This window comes from Prionailurus viverrinus, chromosome A3 (genome assembly GCF_022837055.1).
Source record: "Prionailurus viverrinus isolate Anna chromosome A3, UM_Priviv_1.0, whole genome shotgun sequence".
Taxonomy (NCBI): Eukaryota; Metazoa; Chordata; class Mammalia; order Carnivora; family Felidae; genus Prionailurus; species Prionailurus viverrinus.
Genome location: NC_062563.1, coordinates 88,282,377 through 88,302,612, shown reverse-complemented (window position 1 = coordinate 88,302,612; position 20,236 = coordinate 88,282,377). Strand labels below are relative to the sequence as shown.

The window sequence follows — 20,236 nt, the reverse complement described above, 5'->3', positions numbered from 1 at the left end:
GGCCCTGGCCCCTCCCATCTCTTCTCAGTAAAGCCTATTGACTGACTGGCTACCAGTTCCTGGGATGACCCTGAACTTGAGAAGGCAGGGGCTGGGTTGCTCTCATCTTTGGGATCTCATCAGGTTCCCAAAGAGTTCAGATTTCTTCAGGTTGAGCCTTGCTGAGTGCCATCCCAACCCCTTACTTAGCCAGCTGCTCCCCTGTTAAAACCCTCCTCTGGCCCTCTGAGGACCCCATCATATCCCCTCTCTGAAGGTGTCTTGTCTCCCCAAATTCCCTGGCTTCTCCCTCCTCCAGGTCATCCTGGGCTCGTCTTATAGCTGCCATGTCCTTTGGGATGGCTTGAGGGACACACTGTCCTAGTCACTGAGCCCACCTTCAGTCATGCTTTTGCCTCTCCCACCAGACAGGCCTGGACTCTGACAGCTTCTCAGGGAGAAGGATTATGCCTCCCTCATCAGATCAGACAGAGCCAGGGTCCAAGGGAGACAAGGCTGCCAGAACTTGCCAATCTGCCCAGCTCCTCTTACCCCCATGGCTGCAAAGACAATGGCAAAGTTGTCATCGTGATAATCCAGCACAGCCTTGGACTTCTTCACCAGCCCAGCCTGGCGGCAGATCTGGGCGGCAATCTGGGGTGGAGTGGATTGGGAGGAAGAACGTCAGAACCAGAGCCCAGACCCAGAGTCCAGCCCACTCAGCACCACTGAGGATGATGGATGGAGCAATTTCCAATCCATCCTCCTGCCAAGGCCTTTGGCAGGAGGGATCCCAGGGCAGCAAGGCGAAAGGGCTGCCCCAGGCCCTACAGCCTTTCCCAGGGTGGAGGCTTGAAGACCTGCTTGGGGACAATGAGGAGGCCTATGCAGCTCCAAGTCCATGAGCTGCCAGAGGACAACTGCCAGTCTAGATGGCGAAGACCCCTGCTTGGCTGGTCCCTGACTGCTTGACACAGGAGACCGTCCTCACTGGCCCACCAGCCCTGGCCTCTGCCTCATCCCTTCCTCTTGGTCATGTCCGCAGGACCCCGCAGGCCTCACCTCATTGTGGGGGAGCCCGGCTGCTGAGAAGATAGGGATCTTCTGACCACGGGCAATGCTATTCATGACATCGATGGGAGAGATGCCCGTCTGAATCATCTCCTCAGGGTAGATGCGGTCATGGGGGTTGATGGGCTGGCCTGGGAGAGGACGATCATGGACCCATGCTCAAGGGCTCAAGTCCCTCCCTGCCCTCCCCCAACCCTGCTCCAGACTCCAGAGCAGCACTATTTGACAGAATTTTCTGTGGTGATGAAAATGTGCTCTAACTACACTGCCCAGTTACACTAGCCCTAGCCACATGTGGCATTGGGCGCACGAGATGTGGTTTTGAAATGAAAGTTGATTCCATTTGAATTAATTCGTATTTAAATAGCCACAGTTCAGTACTCCCTTGGATAGCACTACCTGGCACATTGGAAGCAGCAGGCAGGTGGGAGGAGTCCAGGCTGAGCAGGTGTTTTGTGGGGCACGAAGGAACTGAGGATGACCTGGGGAGCTGTCTGAGTGGATGTGTTTGCTCCGCTCTGCCTCTGACTTGCTGAGTGGTTTGGGGCCAGCCACAGACCTCTGTGGGCCTCCATCTTGTCCTCAGAACTGACAGGATTGGAGGACTCAGGATGGCTTCCCACCAGGAAGGGGCTGTGTTTGCTTCTGCAAGCCACCCCAGGCAGCTCTGAGGGGTGGGGACAGGGAACTGGAAGGCAGGAGAATGATGGTCCTGGGGCACACATAGAACTTTGCACATGATGATGGCGTTTAAAGGAACTGGATATGAAGGGCTTACAGCAGTATCTCAGGCTCTGTGGCAGATTTGGGGACAGACAGGCCTCTACAGTGCTCAGAGCACACCTGATCTGCCTGGTAGTCTGACCAGCCTTTGGAGGTGAGCCCTGGCCAATTGCCCCTGGCCTGTGTCTGGGGCAGAACTTCCAAGGGCAAGGTGGCAAAGGTGATGGCTAGGGGTGGGGAAGGTGGTTGGAAGCTGGGTCCTGAAAGCTGTCCAGAGCCTCTCTGGTCACTCACCATTGATGTCCAGGAAGTCCTCTGCCATGACCACTGGCCCCTTGTCAATGGGCTTACCGGAGCCATTGAAAACCCGACCTGAGGATGGGGGAGGATGTTGGGAGATGCTTAGGGCCAGCCCCACATCTCCCTCACTGCTGCTCACCATCCACACCACCACCGGCTCCCACCTGCCTCTTACATGTCCCTCTCCCCTCAACCCTCCGTTATCCCCAGAGAGCTGGCTACAGTGACGGTTTCCTTGGGGATCTTCCCTCCTTGCCTGGAAATCTTTACAGCAGAGGTCTTGGCCCAGGAAATGACTCTAATGGAGGGTTTTAGGGCTGGAAAGAGGAGAGGTCCAGGTATGGCAGATCTTGGGAGAAAGTTGGAGGATGTGCACTCTGTTTCAGCCTAACCACAAATAGATGGTTACCTACTGTGCCTCCAGTTTATTGAAACTGCCTTCCTCATTTACTGGACATCTGCTGCATGTCCAGCCCTGAGCTGGAGCTGGGGGTCAAAGAGAGGACAAAACCTCTGACCTGTACGAACTCACAGGGAGGCAGACATGCAAAGAGTCAATGGCTATGCAGTGCTAAGTGTGTGGTTAGGGAAGCTAGGCTGGGAGGACACAGGAGCTCCCCGTCCCACCTCACCCCCACCCTTACCTAGCATGTCCTCTGACACTGGAGTCCGTAGGATGTCCCCTGTGAATTCACAGGTGGTCTTCTGGGCATCGATCCCAGAGGTTCCTTCAAACACCTACGGGACAAGAGGTTACTCTAATAAGGGGCTTGCTGGGGACAATGGGGCTTTCCATTCTATGCTCCCTTGGAACCCAGCTCTAGGCAAGACACTCTGGGAAAATAGGACTTTTTTTTTGCCTTCAGAGCTTATAAGATAGTCAGGAACTTTGGGTCTGTTCATTTATTCAGCCAACATGGCACTGACACCACTTACCTGAACAATTGCCTTGGTCCCTGACACCTCAAGCACCTGCCCGCTTCTCTGAGTCCCATCAGGGAGGGTGAAGTTGACAATCTCAGCGTACTGGGCAAACTAGCAGGAGAGGAGAGCAGACATGAGACCAGAGCAATGGTGAGACCAGAGGTGAAGTCCCTGTCTCCCCCATCCCTCCCTGACCCTGTCTCAAGCTTCTATCTCCCCTCTTGAAAGTGAGCTTGAGGGGCTGGGAAGTGCAACGTTTGAATTCTGTTTGGGAGTCAGTGTACCTGGACGGGTAGGGGTGTCAACTTTAGAGTTGGGAGACCAGGGTGAGAATTGAAGCTCTGATGCTTAGAAGCTGTGTGACCTTGTGGAAGTTCCTTAATGTCTCTGAGCCTCATCTTTCAAATGGGGATGATAATAATACCTACTTCAAAGAGCTTGTATGGAGAGAAAGTGATATGTGTAAAGTCATTAGCTGGTGCCCGGCACCTTGTAACAGCTCTGTAAAATGTAGTAGTTATTACGGCTGTTCAGGTCCTGTGGACAGTTGTTTCTGCCCCTGTGGACTAATGGTGAAAACACTGGCACAGTGCTCTCCTGGGCTGCCAGGTGTCCCCTTGTGCCAGTGGCGGTCTTTCCCTAGCTATGGGGCTGGAGTTGATTCACATGTCATCCTCACAGCATTCAGGAATAAAACGAATGAGGCAATCACTTCTCTTTTGGCTATGATCAAGTGTAGTATCTTTTCTTGTCAGTTTAAAAAGAACCAGGCTAATATCTAGAATATATAAAGAACTCTTACAACTCAAAAGTAAAAATACAAATACCCTACCTTAAAAAATGGGCAAAGGATCTAAATACATATTTCTCTGAGGAAGATATGCAAACAACCAGTAAGCACATAAGCACATGTTGATGCTCAACGTCATTAGCCACTAAAGAAATGCAGACCCATGAGATGCCACTTCACACTCACGAATGTGGCTGTAATAAAAAAAGACAGATGATCATGAGTGTTGTTGAGGGTGTGGAGAATTTGGAACCCTCGGACACTGCTGGTGGGAATGTAAAATGGTGCCACCACGTTGGAACACAGTGTAGCACTTCCTCGAAAGGTTAAATACAGAGATACTGGATGAGCCAGCAATTACACTCCCAGGTATTAAACCCAAGAAGAATGAAAACACATGATCACACAGAAACTGGTGTATGAAAGCATGTAAGTGTTCATAATCAAGTAGCCTCATTATTCATAATAGCCCTAAAGTGAAAACAACCCAAATGTCCACAAACTGATGAATGGTTAAACAAAAGATGGTGTATCTGTAGCATGGAATATTATCCAGCCTTAAAAAGGAATGAAATATGATAATATGCTGCAACATAGATAAGCCTTGAAACATGCTAAGAGAAGCCAGACACAACAGGCCACGTCTTATATGATTCCATTGATACGAAGTGTCTGAAATAGCCAAATCCATGAAGATAGAAAGATTAGGGGTTTCTGGGGGCTGGATGGAGAGAGGATTGGGGGTGATGACTAACAGGTACAGGTGTTCTTTTGGAGGAGATAAAAATGTTCTGGAATCAAGTAGTCGTGATGGTTGCATAACTCTGTGTATATACGAAAAGCCACTGAACTGTGCACTTTAAAAGAATGAAGGTTATGATATGTGAATTATAATTTAATTAAAAAATGATTAGGCTGTCCCTCCAGGACCATAGGCAGCAGGTCAGGCAGGTGGAGGTCTGCCCCAAGGGAATCCTGAGCTCTGCAGTCTGCACATGCTCAGGAAACCAGGTTCCTGGTCTTTCCCCACATCTAGAAGAGGCTATGAGCTGGGCCAAGGAGTCTGGGCTGAGAGAGCAGACCCTCCCCACTGACACTGGCTGTCAGCACCAAGAGAGCTAAGCCCTGTACCTGTACTTGCACTTTCTTTCTGGGGAGGTACCGGAGAGAATGCATAGCATCCTTCAAGCTCCCTCACCTTGCTTCCCAGGTGGTTGATTTACTTCAGGGAGTAAGTCATAATCATAATCTTTTTTTTTTTAAGTTTATTTATTTATTTTGAGAAAGAGAGAGAGAGAGAGAGAGAGAACTAGCACAAGTGGGACAGGGGCAGAGAGAGAGAGAATATCCCAAGCAGGCTCTGCACTGTCAGTGCAGAGCCAGATGTGGGGGCTTGAACTCATGAACCACGAGATCATGACCTGAGCAGAAATCAGATGCTTAACCAACTGAGCCACCCAGGCACCCCCATAATCGTAATTTGATAAAGATAAATGATAAAAATATGATATTTTTTTATCCCCACTCCCCACAGTGTTCCTAGAAGTTAATGTACTCCTCTAAATAACTCCTTTGGATATCAGAGGAAATAAAAACTTAAATGATAAATGAAATAGAAAAGAATGAAAAAGGGTATCACTTCATGTCATGACCTATAGAATAAATCAAGCTGTACCATGTTTTCTGACCATAATCAAAATAAGTTTGAAATCAATAATAAAAAGATAGTTAGAAAAAACATATATTTGGAAATTTAAACACCTAATATAGAGAATGTAGAATTAGAACATATTTTTGCACTAATAATGAAAAACTATATATCAACATCTGTGATGCATTTAAGCTTTGAATGCTTACATTAAAAAAGAAAAAAAATTGAGGAAGTTTAAGAGTATGCAATGTGAAAAGTTAGAAAAAGAACAGCATGAAAACCCCCAATAAAGTAGGGTGGGGGGATGGGTGAAATAGGGAATGGGGATTAGGGAGGACACTTGTGATGAGCACTGGCTGAGGTACAGAATTGTTGAATCACTAGTTGTACACCTGAAACTAATATAACACTGTATGTTAACTAAATGGAATTAAAAGAAAGTCCTTAAAAAAAATATATAGTAAAAGAAATATTAGAAGGGCAGAAATCATTAATACAGAGAACAAATATATAACAAGGAAGATCAAAATCCAAATTGGTTCTTTGAAAAGCCTCATAAAATAGACAAATCTCTAGGGGCGCCTGGGTGGCTCCGTTGGTTAAGCGTCTGACTTCAGCTCAGGTCATGATCTTGCAGTTTGTGGGTTCAAGCCCCGCATTGGGCCCTGTGCTGACAGCTCAGAGCCTAGAGCCTGCTTCAGATTCTGTGTCTCCCTCTCTCTGCCCCTCCCTGGCTCATGCTCTGTCTCTCTCTCGAAAATAAATAAACATTAAAAAAAAAAAAAACTAGACAAATCTCTAGCAACACTCATTAAGAAAAGGGTAAAGACATAAATAATTGTTGGAATAAAAAAGCCAAAACTAGCTATACTGATAATATTAAAAAGTAACAAAAAGGAATTATAAACAACTTTATGCAATACAGTTTGGAACTTAGATGAAATGGATAAAGTCCCAAAAGAATACAACTCAAACCAAAACCAATCAAAAACTAAACAGAAAGCTGGAATAGTCCTACAATTTTTAAGATACTGCATAGGTAAAATCTTTCCACAAAGAAAACACCAGTCCCAGAGAGTTTTACAAGTGAGTTCTAACAATCAAAGAACAAATAATTTGAGGTTTACTTGAGCTCATCAAAAGTAATGGATAACTGATACATGAATTCAGCAAAGTTGCAGGATACAAAATTAATGTACAAAAATCAGTTGCATTCTTATACACTAATAATGAAGCAATAGAAAGACAAATAAAGAAACTGATCCCATTCACAATTGCACCAAGAATCATAAAGTACATAGGAATAAACCTAACCAAAGATGTAAAAGATCTGTATGCTGAAAACTATAGAAAGCTTATGAAGGAAATTGAAGAAGATACAAAGAAATGGAAAAACATTCCGTGCTCATGGATTGGAAGAATAAATATTGTTAAAATGTCAACACTACCCAAAGCAATCTACACATTCAATGCAATCCCAGTCAAAATTGCACCAGCATTCTTCTCGAAGCTAGAACAAGCAATCCTAAAATTTGTATGGAACCATAAAAGACCCCGAATAGCCAAAATAATATTGAAGAAGACCAAAGTGGGAGGCATCACAATCCCAGACTTTAGCCTCTACTACAAAGCTGTAATAATCAAGACAGCGTGGTATTGGCACAAAAACAGACATATAGACCAATGGAATAGAATGGAGACTCCAGAATTAGACCCACAAATGTATGGCCAACTAATCTTTGACAAAGCAGGAAAGAATATCCAATGGAAAAAAGATAGTTTCTTTAACAAATGGTGCTGGGGGAACTGGACAGCAACATGCAGAAGAATGAAACTAGACCACTTTCTTACACCATTCACAAAAATTAAAAATGGATGAAGGACCTAAATGTGAGACAGGAAACCATCAAAACCCTAGACGAGAAAGCAGGAAAAAACCTCTCTGACCTCAGCCTCAGCAATTTCTTACTTGACACATCTCCAAAGGCAAGGGAATTAAAAGCAAAAATGAACTATTGGGACGTCATGAAGATAAAAAACTTCTGCACTACAAAGGAAACAATCAACAAAACTAAAAGGCAACTGATAGAATGGGAAAAAATATTTGCAAATGACATATCGGACAAAGGGCTAAAATTTATAAAGCCCCCCAAAGGGACAAAATCTATAAAGAACTCACCAAATTTCACACCTGAAAAACAAATAATCCAGTGAAGAAATGGGCAGAAGACATGAATAGACACTTCTCTAAAGAAGACATCCATGGGGCGCCTGGGTGGTGCAGTCGGTTAAGCGTCCGACTTCAGCCAGGTCACGATCTCGCGGTCCGGGAGTTCGAGCCCGCGTCAGGCTCTGGGCTGATGGCTCAGAGCCTGGAGCCTGTTTCCGATTCTGTGTCTCCCTCTCTCTCTGCCCCTCCCCCGTTCATGCTCTGTCTCTCTCTGTCCCAAAAATAAATAAACATTGAAAAAAAATTTTTTTAAGAAGACATCCAGATGGCCAACAGGCACATGAAAAGATGCTCAACGTCACTCCTCATGAGGGAAATACAAATCAAAACCACACTGAGATACCACCTCACACCAGTCAGAGTGGCTAAAATGAACAAATCAGGAGACTACAGATGCTGGCAAGGATGTGGAGAAACGGGAAGCTCCTTGCACTGTTGGTGGGAATGCAAACTGGTGCAGCCGCTCTGGAAAACAGTGTGGAGGTTCCTCAAAAAATTAAAAATAGATCTACCCTATGACCCAGCAATAGCACTGCTAGGAATTTACCCAAGGGATACAGGAGTGCTGATGCATAGGGGCAATTGTACCCCAATGTTTATAGCAGCACTTTCAACAATAGCTAAATTATGGAAAGAGCTTAAATGTCCATTAACTGACAAATGGATAAAGAAGTTGTGGTTTATATATACAATGTAATACTACTTGGCAATGGGAAAGAATGAAATACGGCCTTTTGTAGCAACATGGATGGAACTGGAGAGTGTTATGCTAAGTGAAATAAGTCATACAGAGAAAGACAGATACCATATGTTTTCACTCTTATGTGGATCTTGATAAACTTAACAGAAGACCATGGGGAAGGGGAAGAGAAAAAAAAAGTTAGAGAGGGAGGGAGGCAAACCATAAGAGACTCTTAAAAACTGAGAATAAACTGAGGGTTGATGGGAGGATGGGAGGGAGGGGAAAGTGGATGATGGACATCGAGGAGGGCACCTGTTGGGATGAGCACTGGGTGTTGTATAGAAACCAATTTGCCAATAAATTTCATATTAAAAAAAAGACTAATGGAAAAGAGATGGTCTTTAATTAATTTATGGGGCAAGGATAACCTTGATACAAAATAATATAATTATGAGAAAATTATACACAATCTCACATATGAATATAGATGAAAAAGTCCTGAACAAAATACTTACAAATCAAATCCAGAAAAGTATAAAAAGGTCAAATTACAAACTAAATGATAAAAGAAAAATATTAGAAAACAAAAAATGAAGAAAAATACACACACACATACACACAAAAATTAAAAAGACCACGTTGGAATTATTCTAGGAATTCAAGGTTAGTCTAATATTAGAAATCTAATAATGTAATTTACCTTATTAATGGATTGAAAGATTTTTTAAAAACCTGTGATCATCTTAAAACATTCTAGAAAAAGCTTAAAAAAAACCTATCCCTGATTAAAAAATTTTGATGATTAGGGAATCATGATATCCATGATTAAAGAACAAAACTCTCTGAAAACAGAGAATAAAAGGGAAATTCCTTAACTCCAAAAAGCATCCACAAAACACTTACAGAAAATACCATACTCTGATATAATGTATAAAACATTCCCTTTAAAATTAGGAGCAAAACAATAATGCCTGCTATCATCATTCTGTTCAGCATTACACTGGAAGAACTAGCCAAAATAATAAGAGGAACAGAAAATAAACATTAGAAGGAAACAAAACCTAAAATAGAGAACTCCCCCAACCCCAAATCCAGTAAAGATAGGACCCCCCAAAAACCCATAGACCAATTTCTCTTATGGATGCAGAGGTTATAAATAAACTATTAGCCAGTGAAATCAAATAGTGTATTAAATAAACAAACAAGTTTGACCAAATAGGGTTTATTAAAAGAATGCAAGCCTAGATCAATCAACTTCTGGCAATCTCAACATTTGACAATATAATTCATAATAGGGATTTTGTACGTATGAATTATAAGAGAAACGCTACAGAATTATGTAAATAGAAACCACAGAGGCTTTTGATAAAATTTGGCAGCGTTTCTTATACAATCCTGTGTAGGACAGGAATGGAAGGCAACTCCTTGAACACTAGACTATTTACAAAACCAACTTCAATAAGCTTCTAAATGGTGAAATGTTAAATCCATTTTTATTTCTAATAAAATCAATAACACACAGAGATGTCTGTATCACCATTGTTACTTAATGTGTTTTGGAAATTGTAGTTTATACAATAAGACCAAAAAAGAAAAAAGAAAAAGTATACCAATAAACATAAATAGAAAATGCTTGCTTTATTTATTTATTTATTTATTTATTTATTTATTTATTTTTTAAAGGTAGTGAGAGGAGATTGTATTCTTCAGAAATGTCAAAGAAAGGCTGTGAACATGTGCCAGATTACAGAAGGCTAAACAGACATGATGAGGCTGGATCCCCTGCTGGAGGGGAAAAAATGCTATAAAAGACTTTATTAGGTCAGCTGATAAACTGGAATATAGATGTAGATTAGGTAAAAGTATCAGTGTAAATTTCAGATATTGATAATTACTGTTGTTATGTAAGAGAATATCCGTATTCTTTGGAAATAAATGCTGGAGTTTTGGGGGATGACTTACCCTTAAAAGACCTAGGAAAAAATTATGCACACACACATACACACACTCAGAGCAGAAGATACAACAAATGGAATAAAGTGTTAACAGTTGGCCATATGCATGTTCCTTGCACTATTTTTATTTTTGCCACTTTTTATAAATTTGAAATTGCTTCAAAATCACAAGTAAAATTAAAGTCTGCCAATAGAAAAGCAGACATAATTCCCTTCATTTGCAGATGATACTGTATACCTAGAAAAACCCAAGAGGCTCTACTTAAAAAACAAAACAAAAAATGCCCAGAATTAATAAAAGAAGTTGGTTGTATACAAGATAAATATATAAAAATCCATCTGTTGTACCACTGTCACCTATACACTGATTTAAAAAAAACCAACAACTCTTTTTTTTTTTTCTATTCCAGCCATAAACGAAAGAGGAAATTAGGAAAAACATTCCATTCACAATAGGGCCCAAAGCCATACAATATCTGGAAAAAAAATTAACAGGAAAGGTACAAGAAAATAATAAAATCTTACTGAGGATATAAAGCAAGCCCTGAACAAATGGAGAACAATAGTGTTTTCCAAGACAGAATGACTTACTGTCATAAAAATATAAATCCTTTTCAAAAGCATAGAAATTAAATGCATTTCCAGCAAATTGCTGTTTCTTCTGGAACTTAATAAACATCTTAAAATTCATAAGTGTCTGAGAATATCCAAAAATAGTCAAGGTGGAGGATTTGATGTATCAGATATTAAAACGTGTTCTAAAACTGCTAAAGTCAAATGGTTAAGTGTTGGTGTGAAGCAGACAGAGAAGTGGGAGAGATTAGAGTCCAGAAACAGATCCCAGATTTTATGAAACTGTTATAGAACAAATGCGGTATATTACTTCATGGGGAAAACCAAAATCTGTTGACCAAAGGGTGCTAATGTAACTGGGTATCGACTTAGAAGATACCCACGTCATAAACAGAAATACATTCAGGCATATAAAACCTTTAAATACAAAGCTAAAACAAACAGAAAACCAGAAGAGTTTTTCTTCTTTCCTTTTCTCAGATTTCCTAGAAAAGCTGGATAAGAGAGATGTCTTTAAGCAAGGTATGGAATCCAGAAGCCATAAATGCAAAAATAGGCATATTTGATTGTACAAACATTTGAAATGTCTGCATGGCAAAATACCAAAAACAAATGTGAACAATAAAAAAGGAGCACCCACAGCTCAAAATGTACACCTCAGTATGTAGGAAGATTTCACAGAGGACAAAGTAAAATCCAAACTTATAAAAAGATCCTCAAATGTAAATAAAAACAGGAAGGTACTAGTTTTCATCAATTAGATAGACAAAATTCCAGGAAAGAACATATTCAGGACTGGCAAGGATGCTGGAGGGTGGGTCCTTTAACACACGGTTGACTGGAATGTGAATCACCACAACCTTGCCGGGCTAGCAATGTTGCCCCAAATCATCAATATCTATTTGAAATCTATTTTAAAATCAATATACACTTTGAACCAGCAACTTCATTCCGGAGGATCTATCTTATAGCAATAAAGGCACTAGTGTAAAGGGGCTCTATTTTGCTGTACCATTTGCAACAGCAAAGCCTGGTAACACACTGAATGTCTATCAATAATGGAACCATTAAAAAGATGGAACCATTGAATAAACCACAGCACATCCGTGCTATCGCCTACTATGTTGCTCTTGAGAAGAATGAATAAAATGGGCAACTACTGATATGGAGGGAATCCTTGATATGTTTTATGAGACTAACACCAATGTAAACCTCTAACATACTATCTATTTGCCCCTTTACAGCAGGATCTTTATAGTGGCTGTCTCAAGAGGCTAGGAGGAAGGAGGTTAGGGACAAATAGTTAAATTTGCGTGTCTTTTGTTTCACTAGTAATAAGGAGCATTTTTTTTTTTTGTAATTAAAATGTGATAAAAATTGGGGATGTTCAAGTACAGTGCGACTGGTTACCACCATCATTACTATCACTAAATCCCCGCTCTACCCAAAATAGTGACTTTAAGTGTCTGGGAAGGAGGGCTTATGACTCAATTTCCCAGTGGGGTGTGACAGGGTGGGGGGCATTCCCTCACTGCATCCCTGCGAGGGAGGGGGAGGCGTCAAACCTGAGACAGGAGGGTTTGCAGTTCTGACAAGTCATTGGAGGAAGCTCCAGCTTGGGTCCCTCCTTGTCCTGTGAAAAGGATGCCAGGAAGGCGACCTCCGTTGCCCCCTAAACCAGCCCCTCTGAGTGGGGTTGCTCAGAGAGCTGGGCTCCCCCCAGGAGGAATGCGCTGAGGTCGGCGGGGCAGCTCACGTCTAGCGGTCTTTGGCTCATCAACCACAAGAGGGGGCCCAAGAGCAAGGGCCGGAAGGCCCCCGCGGAAAGAAGTTTTAAAAAAGTCGGGGCATTCCTCTGCCGCTCTGTAGGCCTGTCCACCTGACGCAGCCACTGGCCTCCTTGCATGGTGGGCTGTTAACCTCAGGAGGAAAACTGCTGGAGAGAGCTCAGGCCAGGTTGGGCCCCAAAGAAATCAGGCCATAGGCCCAATAGAAACCAGGCAGCCGGGTGATAAAAAGCCATCATTTTTCATGTGGGTTTATGTGGGGGACGGAGGGCGGAAGGAAAGGAGAGTGGAGGAGGTGGCGCCCTGTGTGTCCCTGAGAGGTGAAATCAGAGGAAACGAACTTTAAATAGCAGAGAGATTACAGTCAGATGCCTGAAAGAACTGTCAGAACCATCACACCCAGTCATGGAGGGTGTATAGTTTGGAATCCTTTAGGAAGAGAATACTAGGCTCTGTGTGTGCATGTGTGAGTTATTTGGGGCAGGGATGCCCATAGCCAGTTGGGACAGGGAGTGCAGGGGGAGAATTCCAGGATGCAACAATGAGTTTATACTCAAAGGAGCCCCATTTCAGAGCCTGATACTCTCACCTCCCATTCTTGGTTACTAGGAGGACCGCAGAGGGTGGGGATGGTTCAGTACAACCTTCTGTGCTTCACTGAGTTCTCAGCCAGCCAGGGCAGGGAGGGCAGAGGGGAGCTGTTCTACACACTTGGAGGACTGGGAAGTTCTTGGCAAGCCTGGCAGGACTTGTACAGGGAAGCCCTGGCCTCCAAGGCATCTCTTTCTGCCAATGCCCAGGGCAAATTGGAGCCCCTCTTCAGAAACTGTCTTCAGAGCTGATACGCATACTTCTGAAAGCTTTTTCTTTTAAAAGTTTGGAAGTGGCCACAGACACTTGGAGCCAAGTCTGGTGGATAAGGGGAGAGCTTTCTCCAAGTCTCAGTAAGGACTGCTGTTTCTCAAAATACGGCAGTCGGAAGATCTTGTAGAGCAGGGGATCTTCAAGTGTGGGCCCCAGGCGAGCAGTAGCAGCAGCAGCTTGGGAGCTTGTCAGAAATGCAGATTCCTGGGCCCCAACCTCAGACTGATGAATCAGAACTTTGGGTTCTTCCAGGGGATTCTCATGCATGCTCTAGTTTAAAAACCACTGCTCAAGTGAAATCTAATATATCCCAGGCAGGTGGATGTCAGCTAACCAGACTCCTCTTTAATGCCTGTGAAACTCCTGTGTAATTGTTTGTCATATTGGGGCTGTTTAATAATCTGGAGGAGTCATGTTTACACTCTACACTCAGGGGTTTAGGCTTTAACATTTTATGCTCTACACTCAGACCTCCAAAAATCAGATGAAATCATGGAAACTATCCCTAGAAAAATGTACAGACACACGCATACCCAGCTTCAAAGGTTTGCATACGATTTCGAGTCCCTTATTGCCTGGGCTCAGAACCTCTGATCTACACAAAAGTTTTCCCCCAAGAATTTTTCCATTTCGGAAGGATAGAAGTGGGAGGCCTAATTGCGGGTATGATTCAATTTGGGCAGAAGGTGGCGCTGTAGAGGATGAATTGGGGTATTTTACCCAAGCAACTCTAGACTGGGGATAGGGATGGGGGCCGCAGAGAGGAGTACATAAAGCTGTCTTCTCCGCCTCTTGAATTGAAGAGACTACACGTTACTGCTTCTTTTCCTGCCCTCTGCAAGTCCAGGGTTCCCTGGGTATCTCCATCACCCAGTTACTCTGTTCTATGAGAGAGATGCATCCAATAATCACAGAACCATAGGTCTGGGGGTCTATCTCGTTTCCCAGTCTAGCCCCATTTTATAGTTGGGAAAGTGGATGTCATAGGTACTGACTCTCCATACTATGAGCGGGGGTGGCAGATGGCACCAGCTGTTTACTCCAGCATATTAGCATTTCTGTCTTCCAGGCAGAGCTAACGCTAGCTGTTCTCAAGGAGGAATAGTAAAAATACAGTTATCTGATTTGATCGTCACAACAACTCTCTTCTATATTAGATGAGGAAACTAGGATTTGAAAACCTAAATAGCTGCTTCTCAAACTTCAGGAAGCATCACATCACCTGGAGGGCTTTTAAAGTCTGACTTCTGTATCTCCCCAGCTCTCTAGAGTTCCTGATTCTGTTGGTCCGGAGTAGGGGCCCCAGAACCTGTATTTCTAACGAGTTCTGTGCTGATGCTGCCAATCTAGGGTTGTCAGGTAGCTAGTAGAAGGTAGCTAGATGGAGCTGAGGTGAAAACAGAAGAGGTCTGAATCAGACCTTGTGAGCCCTGTGCATACGTGCATAACCACTCCATCACACTTCCTCCCAGGGCATCCCCAGCACTAGTGGGTTAGACAGTAAGGTCTCTATGAACTTGGGATCTGGTTTCCAGAAATGAGAGGGTCTGGTTTAGTCATCCTAACACTTACTCATTCATTCATCTCATTCACTTACTCACCCTTCCTCTGAACAAACTGAGCACCTACAATGGACTGGGTGTTCCGTAAAAGTGCGGTATGGGACTCTGGGGGCTCAAGAGTAATATACAATAGGAGAGACGTTGTGGGGGCAGGGAGGAGACATGTGGCCAGGTGGTGATCCTATTGATGCCTTGATGGATGCTGCCAACAAGACAGTACAGAAGAGGGAGAGGAGGGACAGGCTCATTGTCCAGGGGCCTGGGTGAAACTCCCAGAAGAAGTGACCTCTCAGCTAGCCTTGGGGAGGAGTCAGAGGAAGAAAGGGTATGGAGGAAAGGTAGTTGGAGAGGCAGAGGGAAAAGTAGGAGCAAAGGCCTAGAGGCATCAAAAGGCAGCTCCATGCAGAGGCAGGGTGGGTTTCCAAGTAGTGGCACAGTGGGCGTCGGGGAAGGAGAGGATGCGTCATGAGAGTGGAAAAGTGTGGAGGGACCCTTACAGAACGTGGGGCCTATAAGGTGAAGGTGCTGTGCGTGCTAGGTGAGTTTGAAGCAGGGGAGCAAAGGGGTCAATGCTGCAGGGGGGCAGCATGGAGGATGGCAGGGCACCAGGCTGGGGATCCAGAGACCATGGCTATAATCAGGGAGCAGTGGGGTAGGAGGTTGCTGATAGATCACTGATACTGACAGATGGGGTCCAGGAAGGGAGGGATCAAGGGTGGCCCCAGATTTCCAGGCTGGGGAGGGTGGTGTCTGGCGGGAGCCTGAGAGGTGGAACTGTTGGGTGGAAGGGGGACAGCAGAGTGATCTGGCACCTTTGCAGGGCCCTTTATGCCTTAAGAATCCCCAACCCCAAACTCAAAATGCCGTCAGTCTGCCCTGGTCCTGCGGTGCCCCAGGGGACACAAAGGAGCCCACATCCCATCTCCTTCCGTGAGGCCTGCTTCACTTCCCACCCGCACTGCTGGTTCCCAGGCTGAGATAGTCCAAAAGCCTCTGAAAACCTTGAGCTCTGGAGAAAAGTTAGCTGGCATGGCTCTTCTGCCTTCTCTTCCTTTTAAAAGAAGACCCACGGGAGCAGCAGGTGAAAGCTTCCAGCTTTGTGAGGAAGTTCAATACAACCATTCCACCGTTGTAGAAAGAGGCACAACAGCCCAGATCCCCCAGGCCCTTGGCAGTAAAGAGTGGTCTCTGAGGGCCCAGAGAGGGCAGAGGCGGACACTGAAAAGGCAGGAAGGGAAACCCAGGGTGGTGGGGGAGACAGCTGGGGAGGAAGAGTGTAGGGATGGGGGACAGGGAATTAGAAGGGACAGATGGGCCCATGGCAGACAGCTAGAGGTAGGGCAGTTTAGAAGAGATCCTGCACCCGGGGCTGGGGAGCCCTGGGATTTGGCCTTGGTGCCTGGGAAGATATGGAAGAATCTTACCTTGACCTGGTCCAGCACCACCAAGGGTCCATTGACGCTGCACACTGTCCTGTAGGCTGGGGGAGGAGTGGAGGTAGGTGAGGTCTCACACCCAGACACACACCCAGACACACACACACACACACACACACACACACACAGAAGCATCTTCTGCTTTCTCTCCCTGTATGCACCACCCCCACCCCCTTCCCAGTCTGGGCTGTCAGGGTCATTAGCTGTGACAGGGCCAGCCACCATTGCTGTAAGGGTCATGCCCCTGCCCGCAGGGCTCCCTGCTGGCTTGGACACCTGCAGGAGGCTGGGGGGAGGGCCAGGGCAAGGGCAGAGGCCCCTCAGAATCCTCCCCTCCCCTCTCAACTACGAAGAGGTCTTTCTTATCTTGAGGCTGCTTCCCCTCTGGCCTCAGTCCCCATCTTACATCTCTGACCCACAACATTTTCCAAAAGCTTCTGGCCCCCAGCTAGAAATGGGTAGAGAATTGCCCTCCCTGCCCCCCACCAGGACCACACTTCCCTCCATCACCTGACACTCATTGAACATGGTGCATGTGTGCATGTCTGGGTGTGTGAGGGGTGGGGGCTGGTGCATGCATGGGTGAGAAAAACCAGCCAGAGTCCCTGCCTGGACAACCTGGGCTCCCTGGGTGCCTGTGGGAGAGGGGAGAGAGTGACAAGGAAAGAGGAAGAAGTAGAATGTCCCAGCCCTAGTGGCTGGAGAGATCCACAAATGGGGAAATGAGCTCAGCTTACAGGGAGCCTCTAACTCCAGTGTTGGGGACCCCAATAGGAAAGCCATGGACTGGCAGACAGGAAGCCTATCTTGGTTCTGCTAGGGGCTGGCTGAGAGATCCTGGGACTCTCCCTCAACTACAACCTGGGAGACATAGCTCTTCCCTGGGGTCCCTGTGAAGCACGAATGAGACCACAGAGACTGTGGCATGGCAGGATGGCCAGAGTGTCCGTGAGGTCACTGAGTCACTCACTGGAAGGACATCAAAGGGAAGAGAGTGGTCTAAGCCTCTTTTCAAAAGGGGAGGAGAATGGGGTCCAGAAGGGTGAAAACCTACGCCAGGGTCACCCAACATGCTTGTGGCAGAGCTGGGGCTGGGACCCCACCTCTTGCTTCCCGTCAAACCACATTGGCTTCCAGCCCTCATGCTTTCATACAAGTCTGGTGCCAAGTCACCCCACACCAAGGAAAACTAAATGCCCCCAGCTCACACCTTCCCCAGTATGGGGCTCAGGGATCATCCCCCTGTTTTTGTCTGATCTGCATTCCTTTCACCAGGGCATGGGCTAGGATGATGACTGGGCAAGGTGATCCCTGCGGGGATATTTGCAAGGCTCTTCTGAGCTTATGGACTGTTAGGAACACTCAAGAACAAGAGGCGCCAGAAGACCCATTCTTCTAGGGCTTGGGCCTGGAGCAGGGGAACTCCTTCAGCTTCTCCGAGTTCCCATAGAGGAGGTATCCAACCTTCCCTCTAGGCCAGCCTCTCCTGGTCCTGAGGCCCAGACCCCAGAGATGACTACTCCCTAGGGCCGAAGGCCAGTGCCTCCTTCTCTGTGCCGCTTCCATCATGCAACTCTGGTATCTCCCATCTTAAAACCCTCCCTCTGCCCCAGTCCTTCCAAAGCTGCTGCCCTTCACAGCCCAACTTCTGGCAAGACGGGCTCCATTGCTGACTTCCTTTCTCCACCTTCCACCCTCTCCTTGCACTCTCCAACCTGGCTTCTCTCTAGGCCACCCCACAGGACCAGGTACACTGGATCAGAGCCTCATTTTAAAAAGCTCTGGGACAAGCCTCTTGCTGGCCCTATAGAGAAAATACCAGACCAGCCAAAAGGGCTGAGATGGCAGAAGCAAGATGCAGAGTGGGTAGGCTGGATGGGAGGTGAGAGTGTGGGAGGGGAAGGAGCCCAACGTCCAGAAAGCCCCAGGGAACACTTTCCAGTTCTACCTAGGAGACAGGTCTTTCAACTTCCTCTCTTCCTTCACAGCGGTTCCCCACATTTCACAGCTTCTGTCGAGGGAAGCCTGTTAACCTGGACATCAAATAGCTCTACCTTGGGAGGGCAGCAGTGAGTGGCAGGGAGTAGCCTAGGGGCCAGGACGAAGTGCTGCTTGCTGGCCAGGCCCTTGGGCTGGGTGCCCAGCATGTGGTCTGTAAGCTTCTATCTTATCCCACCAGCCTCAGCTATAAGCCGCCTTTCTGGATTTCCAGAGCCCTAGGGCCTCGCTCTAGTAGACTTCCCAAATGCTTGCTGGAGGAGTCCATCACTCCACAGCCTAGACCTTTCACTGCAGATACTCCACTGTGGCTGTTTCTGTTTATCACCCGACTTTTCACGTCCTTCAGTGCCCTGCCCTTAACTGACTCCGGCAGCCACTGGCTCTGCTCCCCACTGAAGTGCCACAGCCCTCAGCCATGCCACTGTAGAAGGCGTCCTGTTCTCCAGCTTGTCAGTCCTTAATGAGATGGATCATGTCTCTCCCCTCAGACTAGAACTCTGTGCCTCCCCAGTCAGACTAGACCATATCTTTTCTTAGAAGCTGTCTAGTTTGGACACCGCCAAGGTGGTGGCTAAGCAACAAAAGTGTCCTTGACTTGAAGCCAGGCCTTTTGTTTGCATCCACCCCCAACTGATTGTGTCCATTGCATGCAGTGGCAAATTAAGGCCCAGAAGTTGGCTGATTTCTCCTGGGGCACACCACAAGTCAGTCTGCTTCCTGTGGCACTCCCCCAGCCTTGGGACATACCCTTCAACCCTGGAGAGGTGAAAGGTGGGGGTAGCGCTGGAGGCAGTGGGCTGGCCCAGAAGACCTCTGAGGGGCACTCCCTCAATAGGCCTTCCTGAGACTTTGCAGACACTCCCTCCCTCTGCTCTGCCCCCTCCCCTTCTCCATTGTCCCAGCTGACACTTTGGGTTGCACTTAGGGCCGCAGGCCTGGAGCCCCTCCCTGCCCCCATCTCCCCACTGCCTTCCCAGTCAAAGGCTCAGCGGGGCTCCATGCAGCCCACTAATTAGGGCCTGCCCAGCCACACCTGCAGCGTCCTGGGAGCCGGCTGAGCCAGGCGCCCATGCGTGAGGTGGGGGTGGGGGCAAGCCCGGGGCAGTAGGTCCCGCACCTCCTCCCTGATCCCCTCCAGAGGGATTAGGGGAGGGAGGGCAGGGGCTGGAAGACCAGGCTTCTTAGAATCAGCCCAAGACCCTGCCCGGTGAAACTCAGTGTGACCTTCCTGGCCTCTCAGTTGAGGAAACTGAGGCAGGCGGCAAAGCCTGCCTCAGTGGTTTGGCATTCCAGCCTCTGGGTGATCATCTGACCAGGCTCTGTCCCTCCAGCAGGGCTGACAGCCTGACATCCGTCCTTTGCTCGTGCTGTGCACTACTCCCCTCCCCCCTTCCCTCCCACCCCATCTAGTATCTTTTGCCCCACACAATGGATGAAGCCCCAAGCTGCCGCCTCCCCTCAGGGAGAGAGTTCTAGCTCTGAAGGAGGAGAAGGAGTTCCTTTCTGCCCAGGGTAGATATTGCTAGGGTTCACTCCCCACTTTATTCTACCCTGCCCCCTCCCTTCTGGCCCATTCCCTCAGCCACTGCAGTGAAATCACCCTTAATGCCTCAGGCCTGTTTGGTTCACTTCCTCCTCCAGGAAGCCTTCTATTGGACTCACCCCATCTATGGCTGAGGAAGTCCTGGAGTTGGGAGCCAGCTGCCCC

General features: G+C 46.6%; 1 protein-coding gene across 1 annotated transcript in view; it reads right to left on the bottom strand.

The window, feature by feature from the left end:
- The window catches only part of ATP6V1B1 (ATPase H+ transporting V1 subunit B1), a 28,025-nt gene that overhangs the window by 5,487 nt on the left and 2,302 nt on the right, over nucleotides 1–20,236 (bottom strand). Inside the window, exons 2-7 of the mRNA XM_047854377.1 lie at nucleotides 16,516–16,571; nucleotides 3,010–3,108; nucleotides 2,718–2,811; nucleotides 2,068–2,145; nucleotides 1,042–1,181; nucleotides 532–633 (exon numbers count right to left, since the gene is read on the bottom strand). Coding sequence (XP_047710333.1) covers nucleotides 532–633; nucleotides 1,042–1,181; nucleotides 2,068–2,145; nucleotides 2,718–2,811; nucleotides 3,010–3,108; nucleotides 16,516–16,571 — 569 coding nt within the window. The remainder of the gene's footprint in view (nucleotides 1–531; nucleotides 634–1,041; nucleotides 1,182–2,067; nucleotides 2,146–2,717; nucleotides 2,812–3,009; nucleotides 3,109–16,515; nucleotides 16,572–20,236) is intronic.